The sequence below is a fragment of the Excalfactoria chinensis genome, chromosome 1, assembly GCF_039878825.1.
Source record: "Excalfactoria chinensis isolate bCotChi1 chromosome 1, bCotChi1.hap2, whole genome shotgun sequence".
In the NCBI taxonomy this organism is placed as follows: domain Eukaryota; kingdom Metazoa; phylum Chordata; class Aves; order Galliformes; family Phasianidae; genus Excalfactoria; species Excalfactoria chinensis.
The window spans coordinates 72,868,845-72,881,257 of NC_092825.1; the positions used below are offsets into that span (position 1 = coordinate 72,868,845).

General features: G+C 45.1%; 1 protein-coding gene and 1 gene segment (V, D, J or C); both read left to right on the forward strand.

The window, feature by feature from the left end:
- Positions 1–5,016: 5,016 nt before the first annotated feature.
- LOC140251850 (T cell receptor beta variable 29-1-like) lies at positions 5,017–5,494 on the forward strand. The segment is given in 2 exon segments: positions 5,017–5,047; positions 5,169–5,494. Coding segments are annotated over 2 exon segments (357 nt in total).
- Positions 5,495–7,282: 1,788 nt separating this feature from the next.
- LOC140250406 (trypsin II-P29) lies at positions 7,283–10,946 on the forward strand. Its single transcript, XM_072333114.1, has 5 exons — positions 7,283–7,325; positions 8,664–8,826; positions 9,475–9,728; positions 10,038–10,174; positions 10,797–10,946. Exons 1-5 carry the CDS (start codon positions 7,283–7,285, stop codon positions 10,944–10,946), a joined length of 747 nt encoding a protein of 248 aa, XP_072189215.1.
- The last annotated feature ends 1,467 nt before the right edge of the window (positions 10,947–12,413 follow it).

Here is a 12,413-nt window from a genome sequence, read left to right on the forward strand (position 1 = left end):
AAATCATCCCCCACTTTTCAATAGTATCAAATTTTATTCCCATCTAAATATTAATTTATTCTTTAAATAAATGAAGAATAAAAACACACAAAAAACAATTAAGATAGAGAAATGATTGTCAGAAATTTGAAATATTCTTCCTTAAGTGTAAACTCAAGAAATGTATAGAACTGGGGCCGCCAGCAGTAGGGAGAGGAGTTAGCAGAAAAAGATGGAAGGAGATAAATAAATGGATATGGTATTGATTTGACCCAATTTGCAGGAATACAACAATTATAGATATAGCTCATATGGCATCGTATTAGATGTCCTCCTTTTCATGGATAGGAGCATTTGTGCAATATGGGCTTTTCTTATGTTCAAATTTGGACACATCTCGAAGTATGGGGTTGGAATAAGGGAGCTTAAAATCTATCCTTATCATAACAGAAGCAGCACACAGGTTGATCAGGATGGAGGTTCACTTTTGGAAAGTGTGTAAAGTACAAGATCCAGAAAACCTTTCTGCTCTGGAACCAGTTCCACCTTTTTTGTCATGGGCTCAGAACTCTGCTTCTCTGGCAGGCAGGCAAAGTTAAGCTCAGTTGCTTCCCTCAGTTAACCCAGTCCAAAAGCCATTTCAGGAAGACCCACATCTCCACATATCACTGCTGTGGGCCTTACACACCCAGGAAACCAGTGCTCTTCTGACTCTATGAGCTGTTCAGCCAGGAGCATAGCACACCATTCCTTGCAACCAGGGAGCTTTCTTCTGCTCTGTACAACCACCTCAGGGCTGTGATTTCCTCACTGCTTGTATCAGGCAAACAAAACACAATGAGGAAAGCACTGGGAAAGCATTGTCTCTCTCAGACTGATTTGCTTACTCTCTTCTGCCTCTTAGAGTTCATTTTTACCACATTCAGTTGCCATCTAGGGATTATTACTAGAGATTCCACCAGCCTGTGAAAGCTTTGGGAATTCTGTTTTATGACAGAAGTGCTAAGGATAACAAACGCTGTGGCGGCTATTTTGTAAGTGACATCTGAGTAATTTGAGTTGTTGTTGTTATTCCTTTATCCTGTAGTAAGCTAGTAGTTCCTGAAAATCATGATGTTGCTTAGTGTTGTATCTCACATCTTTTACATGAACACTGAAAAACAGCTCTTCAAACCTGGGAACATAATGTAAGGAAACATTTCTCATCTCCCAGGTATGTTTGGTTTAGGTCATCAAGTGCTATTGTAGGGCCCTGTGAACTTATCAGTAGCCTTCAAATTCAAGCAAATAAATGAGGCGGTCATAGACTGGTCACAGCTGTGCACTTCCCAGTTCCCAGTAGAAAACCAGCCAGATCTTCAGTGGACGCTGTCATCCTGAAGTTCTGCAGCCACAGTGCTCTATTCCTGTTCTGTAAAAGCAATTTTCTCCCCAGCAGTGCTTTTTCCTGCAAGCTTGAGGTGGCACTGCAGAACAAGCAACAGTTTTGAGAGAAGTTCTTTGAGAAATAGTTGTTCTCCTTGTCTTTATGTTTACTCTTCTTCTTTTCCAGATGAGGAGAAGGCCATGGAAGCTGTAGTTACAAGAACGATTGTACACAGTACATACTTGGAACAGAATTGTTTGAGTTGGAATGGACCTTTAAATGTCATGCTATCCAACTGCCCTGCAACAAAAAAGGATACCTACTGCTAGATCAGGTCACTCAGAGCCCTGTCCAGCCTGAACTTGAACATTTTCAGGGATGGGACATCCACTATGTCTCTGTGTATGCAGTGCCTGTGCACCACTACCATTTCTGCAAAAAAAACCCAAACCCACACTAAGTCTCCCAAAACCATCTCCACTTGATTCTAACCTGTCTGATAGAGTACTTTCCATATGAGTCAATTTGAAAGATTCTATATATTTTCAACAGGCACACTTAAAACAATGAGTTTGCTTGAAATTTTACAGAGGAAACAGCTTGGTTTTCAGCACTGATCTGGCTGCTATAGAAGTTGTTCTTATTGGCTTATGAAAAATGGAAACAGACCTATATAAGTAAGTCCCTCACCACAGCATGTTCTCTGGCTTCTGAGGCAGCAGTGAGAATGTGGACAGTTTGGTGCATGGTCTTGTACTTCTTTGGAGCGAGTAAGGCATTAGCTGAGACTTCATGCCTGTTCTGCTGAGGGGAGAATGTAGTCTGCTTTTTGACTGTGTTTCTTTTGCTTTGTCTCACAGGAGCTAAGATAACCCAAACCTCAAGTCTGGTGCTGAAAGAAGATGAGAATGCTACTCTGAAATGCAGTCAAAATGATAATCACAATTATATGTATTGGTATCTGCAGCAGGCTGGGAAGGGCCTGCAATTAATCTATTATTCATACGGAACAAATAAGGATTATAAGGGTGATGTTCACATTGGATACGAGGCTAAGCGGTTAAGCCAAGAAGAGTTTTGTTTGAATATCGTGTCTGTAAAGAAGAACCATTCAGCTGTGTATTTCTGTGCCTCCAGTTTGGACACAACACTTCAAAGTCACTTGCTTTCTGTACATATACTCCTCCTCTCCGGTACCTTCCCTGAGAAGGGAGTAGCTCTCACCACAGGATACTGGAATGTAGGCCAGCTGGATCTTCATATACCAAGGGTGGCTGATGAGCTGGACCAAGACAGGTCAAGCAGGCTCCATTTAATTGCTGAATTCCTCTTTTCTGATCAGCTCTTGATCCTCTATCACTTCATAACAATCCTGACAGTTTGTTATTCAAATCCAGACATGCAGTGATACTATGCCTGAACAGGCTATCTTGATCTCAAGAACTGAGGGCCTCAGTAGAACTCAGGAGGTGGGATATACTAGTATGCAACCTAAAGTGAAATGATATTCCTGTAAAATATAGATTTCTTTTTATTCTGAAATTGCTGACATAGTCTGTCTTTCTTCTGAATGAAGCATCAGTTTTACATGTTCTGCATCTCTTCCTTTTTGCCTTCATGCCTTTGTCATTGCTACAGTTGTAAAGTGTAAGACAATCAATGTACATTCAGTTTACCCCTTTGTCAATGGTTTACGGTCTGTTTCAGCCCAGTTCCATGACTTGTGGTGCTGAAGGATTTCACAAAATCTTTGCCTTTGTAAAAGGGAAACAAGGGACCACAAAATAATTAAAAGCAGTGGCAACGATCTTAGGAGACACAAACTAATAAACAATATGCTATCGGAATGCAAGATAATACACTATAATACAATATAGTTAGAATTAAAGCTAATAAATCTAATCTAATGAGCGTGAGATTGTCCAAAAATCTCAAGGCCTTACACTGATACTGAAGCGATGCACACAATCAGGACTGGCAGCAGCGAGGAGAAGCGAAGGAGAAGAGCGCCAAGATGAAAAACCTGATCAAGTGACCTTGCCAGGAGTTATATCTTATCTTCTCTCTGTCCGAAAAGCCCCCTATAGAATGTAGTTCTTCTTCTCCTCCGGGCAGGTACCTGGAACGAGAGCATTAACATTTTAACTCCCAGTGCACTTCATGATGTTATGGTGTGATGAATGCTAGGTCTGTCAGACACAAAGAGACAGCAGTGTCTTTCTAGGTAAGGGTTCTAAAGCAGCATCCCTCCCCATGTAGTGTCATTACTGCAGTGAATTACTGTTGAGATGTAAGTATTCAATGATGAGTTCTGATTTTTTCCAAAGCAAGAAACTACTAAGCAAAGACCTTGCAATGTACCGTGAAATCCAACTGCATATTACTCTAATTCTGAAACAATCAGCATACTGGTTCATGAACAGTTGTTATCCTTTCCACAGCTGTGTTCACACACATCCTGCCCCTTTGCTGCCCCTCGATTCTGCACTGTATTTACTCGTACCTAGTGTCATAGAATCATAGAGTTGGTGCTTATACTCACATGGACACTCACACAGGCATGGTTGCTAGTTCTTAAGTTCACTCACTCTTGTTTCTCCAGTTGATGGTACCTGTGATCTGTGCTCTGGCTCCCGATTATGATCCAAGACAGCTGTTCTCCTTGATTCTCTGGGGTGAACCTCAAAATTCTTGAGTTGAAAATAAAAGGTCCAACTATCTAACTTCTTTCCAGTAGGCAGCAATGTTACACAAGTCACTCAAGAAACACTATAGATCTTGTGTTGTTTCTTCCCTATACATCCTTCTCTCCAAGAGCTCGCAGTCATTTTCTCCTTCCAGAAACAGAAAAGTTACTCTGAATAAAAACGCTCATCTTGGAACAAGAGATAAACTCTCATGTGTCTGACTCTCATGTGTCTGATCCTGGAAGAATGTTGTGCCCAGCAGCACTTGCACGGTTTTGCCTTGACTCAGAGTTCCTACATAGGATAATCGCTGAATTAGCTCTCATAGTCTCCACGGACTTTTTCTTCCCTGAAATAGTTTGACTGTCCTGGAGCTAAGGTCTTATTTTCATCAGAAGAAAGGCTGTTTAACAAGTCTGGCAAAACAGAACTTGATCAAACTGAGCACAACTTTTGTGCCTCCTTTATCTTTTGCTTCTGTCTGACAGAAGTTCAGACATGTGAGGTGTAATTGCCTCTCATGTATTATAACCACCTCTCCAGCATTTATGTTTGAATGTATGGATAAATTTTCTGGAGTAATGAACTCGGGGGAGATGTCTCAAGTTACAGCAACTGGTGAAAATAAGCCAAAAAATCATTGTTTGCGTCCGTGGCTGGTAGGTCCAGATGTGCAGAAAGATGAAATGATGGACAGTGCAACATCCAAACAGAAAATGTTTGGTCTGAAAACACTCCCACCTTTTTGTCATGAGCTCAGAACTCCACTTCTCTGGCAGGCCGTCCCAAGACAGAAAAAACTTACAGCCACACAAGCACTTGCTTTTTCTTTTAACGAATCAACAACAATGTTTTCAGATGTAAAACATGTCTTCTCTGTCCTCCTCCAAAGCTTTATGGGAAAATCAGAACAAGGGGAGGGGTGTCAGTCTTTCCAGCCTCTCTTGCCTCCCTCATTCTCTTCTGGGACAGCTGCTTGTCATCATGCTGGCCATTTTGCTAGCTCTTCTACTTGGTGAGAGACTGCAGATCCATCTGCATTGTGGCTATCCTACTGGACACGTGGGGCAGGTGCAAGGTGAAGGAGCTTTTGCAGCCACTGTCTGCTTTTCATTTTCTTTCTCTCGCTCCTTCAGGCCCCATAGTGGGATACGCCATCACGCAGTGGCCAGAAGATGCCTTCAAGAGCGCTGGAGAGAGTGTAGACCTCACCTGCTATCAGGGTAGTTCCACACTTGCCTATATGTTCTGGTACCAGCAGCTGTCAAGGAGCAGTCTGAAGTTAATAGCCAGCACTTCTACATGGCTGCAGAGGTCTTACGAGGAAGGTTACAGTGAAGCCAAGTTTGAGGTAAGCAGAGAAAACAAGCTCTCTGTTATGACTATCAAGAATGTGACAACCAAGGATGCTGCCACATACTTCTGCGCTGTGAGTGATCACACAATGCAGCAAGAGCATTAAGCACTGACACCAAATCCTCACCCTGTCTGAAGGAGAGACAAAGTCTCTGTAAAATGGGAGACTGATTGGAGAGGGGCAGAAGAGTGGAGGCAAAACAAGGGCAAAGTCAGGGAATGGAGCCCAGACACTTGGGAGGGAAGAGGGTCCGGCAAGCAATGCATTAGTGGTACAGAAGCAGAGCCAGGTTACTGTCCACTTGTTCCCCACAAGACCAGTGATGGCATTAAGGAGAGTGTGTGGTAAAGTACAAAGCAGAAGGTGAATTCAAGGCTCTTTCACATACTGCACAGTCAGAGAAAGCAAACTACAATGGGCTGCTCTCACGTGGGGTTTCTACTGTGACACACAGCTGCAGGCAGAAATTGAATACACCTTGGCCAGAGTGAAGCCTAAGCAGACTTGTGAATTCCCTAACACATGCACACAAACCCTTCTAAGACTCCCTTTGATACTATGGGAAGGAGCTGCCTTCCCCTGTGGGGAAGCACATGTAGTGTGTGCAGTCACAGTCCGGTCTGCTCAGAAGAATTTCAGGCACCTTGGCAGTGATATGGGGAACTCCAATGTTGTGATCAGTCAATGGGGAAGAGCAGCATTAAAGCATGCCCACCAGGCAGCACTCTGTGCCCCATGTCAGGCCTCAGCACACCTGCTTCCTCCCAAAGTCTCAGGAAGTCATGATGGAAAAACAAACATCTTCTTTCTTTCATTTCTTTTTTTCTATACCCCTTAAAACAAAATAATCAGCCACTCTCAACTGCACAAAAGATGTCACAGGGGGCAGTCTGGTTGTGCCCTTAGAGAAAAAAGTGTCTGTGAGCCTCTCTATGCTACTGGCTTAAACAAACAAGAGGATGCTACAGGCCTTTTCCCAGGCCAATCCTGGAGCTTGCAGCAGAAGTCCTGGATTCCAGTTTCTAAGTCCCTGATGACAAACATCTAACAACTGTACGTTTCCTAAACCTCTAACCATCTTTCCACCAGCCTCTTTCGTGCATTCCTGCAGCACAACATTGCATGAGCACATAGTGCAAACTCATTTCACACCCAGGCAAGCAGGTTGTTTGCAATGCACAATTCAGAGATCATCCTGCAGACTGACCGATTCAGAGAATAATTCAGGCCATTCTGTTGCATGATGAACAAACTCCTGAGTTCAGACTAAAAGCATGACACCTGTGTGACGTGATGTAGGGAGCCTGCTTTGGCAGGGGGGTTGGACTCGATGATATCTAGAGGTTCCAATCCCTACAATTCTGTGATTCTGTGTGATTCTCTCCACCTTCTTCCTCTTTTTAAAGAAGATATGTCCTTTCATGAATTTCATGAACGGTAAATAGTCTCTTCTGCCCACGACAAGTAGACATCCCACAGGCCCATTTTCCAGGTTCTTTCCAAAAATAAACTCCAGAGGTACACAACTCCATCTGCAAACAGTTATCTTGTTCAATGCAGTGATGCTGCAGCAGTGTGCTGGTGGCTCTGGGAGCACTGGAGGAAGGCAGGCTGTTGAATGGAGGGCAGCTGTCTTAGATATTACAATGGGGCAAGCAACATCAGCTTGCATTCCTAGAAATGCATGTTCCTGCTTTAGGTATTACAGTCAGCGGTATCACTGCTGTACTCAGATAAAATAAGTAAATTTGTCCAGGATGATGCAAGGTCCTGGGAAAGTTAAAGCTGGAGAGACCATATGCTGGCAACGATAAAGCTCTCTGGGAGCATAAAGGAGAGGAGTTTCCGAGGCTAACACTTCTACACGTCGCAGAGCTTGGTGGTGGAAGCACCATGAGTTCCCTCTTCCTGATTCTCTCCTGTCTGGGAGCAGCTGGTATGTTCTCAACAGCTTCCTGTCTCAGAAAAGCTTTCCCCACAACCCTTTGCTTCTGCTTCCCTGCCTGCATTTCTCCTTCTCCAATGGCAGAATATTCTGCTTTTCTTCTCTTTTCACCCATGTCAGAGACTTGGACCCTCAGCCTCTGAGAGAGACAGAGAAGGTAGGATACGACAGCCGTGTATAAAACTATGTGGGTATGGCGGTCTCTTCTCGTACAAATTTTAGGGAGTATCCAATAAAGATAGGTAGTTTGGCAGGTTTGCACCAAACAACAGTCAATTCCTCTTCCTTTAGGAAAGCTATGAACCCCTTCCTGCAATATTTTTCTGTGTGAAAAATGTTTACACAGCCTCACAAATTGGGGGGACACATTTGTGTAAATAACTCCCTACAAAAGTCATGAGGTTGAAAGACACCCCACCTGACCAAATAATGTCAAGTTCCTGAGTTGCTGGATACCAGGGAGGGTCTGGGGAAGGTTTTCACCCCTTCTGTCCTTGGCATCTGTAACTGATAGTCAGAGACAGCCTTCCAGCCTGCAACGTCCTTGTGCAGTGGTCTCTGAAGCGGGGTGCACACACACTTGGATATGCAAGATGATCCATTAGAGTGTGGGAAGAAAACATTAGAACTATGGTAGTACGTGTACATTACTTGCAAATGAAAGAACGTACATACATTACAGGGAGGGACAGGAGTGCTGAGAGGGTTTTTGCTGATAGGGGTGTGTGATCAAAAAGGTTGGCTACCACCGTTCCATTGGCTTCTACAAATACGTTCTTTCCCACATTCAAATGTGTTCTTTCCTACACTCAAACACATTCTTCCTCATGTTCTTCTCCAGCACCACGAAGTCTTGGTGCTTTCTCTGATTCCTTTGCTACCAGCGTTTCCCTTCACCCTTGCACACCGCTTCTTTCCCACCACTAGACTAAAAATTCTGCCAATATTCTCAACTGCATTTGCCCTCTCCCAGTTTCCTCTCTACACAGACGACGACCATACACTGTCTACCATGCCACAGCTGTTGCATCCTGTTCCAGTTGTTCCATGGAAGAAACACAGTGAAGCCTGCACACAATTAATCTGTGAGGTTCTTTGGCATCCTCTACTCTTTTGTTCTCTTCCTGTCTTGATATGGTAAAGACAAAGCCTCATGTTTCAGAGTAGCACAGGAAGAGCTCAGCAGGATCTTTCAGATGGTGCGTGAAGACTTCAAGATTCAAACTTTTCTGACTCTTGCTAATTCCTCAGTAGCTCACTGGCTGCTGCTATGCTTGAAGAGAATGGAGTCAGGCCTGGTGCTGTGAAACCCAATTCTCTTTCTTGCAGTTGCTTTCCCTGGAGGTGCTGACGATGACAAGATTGTAGGAGGCTACACCTGCCCAAGGCAATCAGTTCCCTACCAAGTGTCCCTGAACTCTGGGTATCACTTCTGTGGAGGTTCCCTCATCAACAGCCAGTGGGTCTTGTCAGCTGCTCACTGCTATAAATCGTAAGTGGGGATTGGGTTGCGTATCTGGATGGACTCTAGTCAAATCTTGCAAACACATCGGGTCTGGAACTCTGGTGCCTCTCGAGAGAAGACAATCCCAGGGGACAATGCAATGCATGATGTACCTGAGGACAAAAGGAGAAACCCTACCCTTGGTCTCACTGCTTCACGTGATCTTTCCAGTACTCTTGCACCCATAGCATGCTTTTCTGTGTGCGCTAACATGTCATTCTGTCTCCATTTGAATGTCTTTATGGCTTACCATTGTCATTTTCTTTGTTTTCATTCCTTCAGATCTTCCCTGTGGACCTTTCTTTGTCCCAAATTTAGGACATATCACTGTGCACAGAGAACACAGCTTAGTGCTCCCCTGCAGCGGAAAACTTAATCTCCCTTTCTGAAGCATTGCTCTAGGTGTCTGGAGTCATCCATCCATCCACCACTGCCACAGCAGCAAGCTGAGGATCTGCAAGGCTTTCCGAACTCAGACATCCACAAAATCAAAAAGTTGCTAGAGCTCTGTGACACACTAACCTTTGAGTAGGGCAGCACTCTCTTAATCTCTTTCAAGAGTCTGCATACTCCATGTGCCACAAAGCTGTTCAACCCACAGCTAACTGCAGTTTTTCTCTGCTGGCAATTTTGCAGCCGTATACAAGTGAGGCTGGGAGAATACAACATCGATGTGCCTGAAGACAGTGAAGTAGTGAGGAGCGCATCAGTCATTGTTCGTCATCCTAAATACAGTGCACTAACCCTCGATAATGACATTATGTTGATCAAGTTGGCATCTGCAGTGGAATACAGTGCTGACGTTCAACCTATAGCTCTGCCCAGCTCCTGTGCCAAGGCGGGGACCGAGTGCCTGATTTCAGGGTGGGGAAACACTCTGAGCAATGGCTGTGAGTATCAGTATGCTGTGCAAGTAGATGTTTGTGCTTCTCCTGCGCTACCACCACATTAATGAGAGTCCAAGCATGTTTCACCTGACTTCTTTCCTTGTTCTGCCTGCAAGGTCAGCACACTGCCCTGCTACCGTGCCTCAGCGTACAATGCACTTCAAATTTCCTCCTGTAACTTAAGGATTTGCTCTACCCTGCTTTGCTGGGTGGCTCTCACAGATAGGTCTTCAAGTCTTTTTGTTAACTGACAGAGGTCCCTGGTACTGGGTCCCAGGAAAAAAACACTTGGTGTCACTATTCTCCTGACAGACAATTACCCTGAACTTCTCCAGTGCCTGAAAGCTCCAATTCTGAGTGACCAAGAATGTCAAGAGGCTTACCCAGGTGATATCACCAGCAACATGATCTGTGTCGGGTTCCTGGAGGGTGGGAAGGACTCCTGCCAGGTAAGAGTTGATGTTTGTGCAGAGCCCTGGGCCACACAACCCCAGGATACTCCAAGCTGTATGGTGTGTTTCAGTACCTGGCAGCGTGCTTAGGCCTCCTCATGGAATTGTAGAATAGCTTAGGGTGCGAGGGACCTGGAAGATCCTTCAGCTCCAACTCCCCACCATAAGCCATCAGCATTGCCGCCCACCCAATCAGCCTGCCCAAGACTCCATCCAATGCAAACATGCATTTGTCCTTGCACACCTCCAGAGGGACAGGTCATCCACAGCTTGTCTGGACAAGCTCTTCCAGTGCCCCACTAGCCTTTGACTAGAGAGGATGTCTCATCATTCAGTGCTCTTCTCTGACACAGTGTCTTTCCAGCACACTTTGGCTGCAGCATGGACTTCACCAAAAATAGCAGGTCTAATCACATCTGCTGGGCATGCAGTATAGTCACAGTGAATAGTTAGGACCTAGGAGAGTCCAGTAAACAAGGACTTGTATCTGCCTGCGTTCCCATCTCAGGGCCTGCCTCATTTCCCTGTGCATTCCCTAGATTCTTTAGACCAGGTCACAGTCTTTCCAGGTGAGATTCTGCTTCTAAATCAGTTCATGCCTGTAACTTGTTCTCTCCAGGGTGACTCAGGCGGACCAGTTGCGTGCAATGGAGAAGTGCAAGGAATTGTGTCCTGGGGAATTGGATGTGCTCTGAAAGGTTATCCCGGAGTTTACACCAAGGTCTGCAATTACATTGACTGGATCCAGGAAACTATTGCAGCCTACTGACACCCAGATGGCCTCCTGGCTCCTTGGCTGCTCTCCTCCTGCCCTATCACCTTCCTCTTAAGAAGGTAATAGCACAAATAAAAAACTTACTTAAATGAACCTTACAAATACTTACTTTGGAGACTGAAGCTCATCAGAGCCAAGTTGGGTTCCCTGCAGCCTTACACCAGGCCCTGCCCAGCCTTCCCTGCTGCTCCAGCTAACGTGTGCATGCTGGTAGCGGTACTCCAAAGTTACAGTGCTGTAAGGCATTGAGAGTATGACACTGTGCTACCATTCAAGAAGTCTTCTGAGCCAGGCAGAAAAGGAGTTTTCTTTAGTCCCAACACAGCAGCTGACAAGAGTTCCATTTTTCTCCTGTTGTGGGTGAATATCTAAAAGTCTAAAAGCTCATCAGGAGGGACAGGCAAGAAAGAGGGGTGCAAAGCAGAATATAAACCCTCCACAATTCATGTGCAAACAGTTTGAGACCTACTTCATCTAGACTGTCAAAAGTCCATGGAGCCAGAGGGATTCACTTGAGGTTAGTGAGGGAGGTGATGGAGGTGACTACCAAGCTGCTTTCCACTATCTGTCAACAGTCCTCATCAATAAGAGTGGTCCCAGATGACTCTAGACTTGCTAATGTCGAACTTATCTGTAGGAAAGTTTGTAAGATGAATCTGGGGGACTACAGGCCTGTCAGCCTGACCTCAGTGCCAGGGAAGGTTAAGGAACTGATCATCTTGAGTGTAACTGCATAACATGTGCAGGACACCCACAGGATCAGGTTCTGCTTGACCATCCTCACCTCCTTCTGTGACAGAGTGATCCGGAGGGTGAATGAAGGGGACGCTTTTGACGCAGTTTACCTAGGCTTCAGCAAAGCTCTTGACACTGGCTGCCATAGTATTCTCTTGTGGAAACTGGCAGACCCTTGCTTGCACAGGTACACAGGGAGCTGGCTGGATGGCTTGGCCCAGAGAATGGTGGTGAATGGAGTTAAAACCAGTTTACTCTTGATCATAAGTGGTGTTGACCAGAGTTCAGTACTGGGGCCCATCCTTCAGTATGGTTTAGTATCTTTACTGATGATTTGGATGAGGGAGTTGAGTACACCCTCAGTACATCTGCAGAAGACACTGATTTGGGGAGATGTGTTGATACACCTGAGGGTAGGAAGTCCCTACTGAGGAACTTGGATCGATGGGCTGCAGCCAGTGGGATGAAGTTCAACAAGATCAAGTGTTGGATCACTATGGTGCAATGGTCCTGCACCCTATGCAGTACTATGGTCTCAGGGCAGAGTTGCTGGCAAGCTTGTAGAGGAAATTGAACTGTGAAAGCTGTGCAGACTTGGACTATGCATGTGCTCCCAGAAATACCACTGAAATGGGGAGAGACAGGGTGGATGTAGGCTTCCCCCGCTCCAGGCACTCACATGCTCACATTCAGTCTGTGACCTTGGAATTCCACTGCACTGTCCTC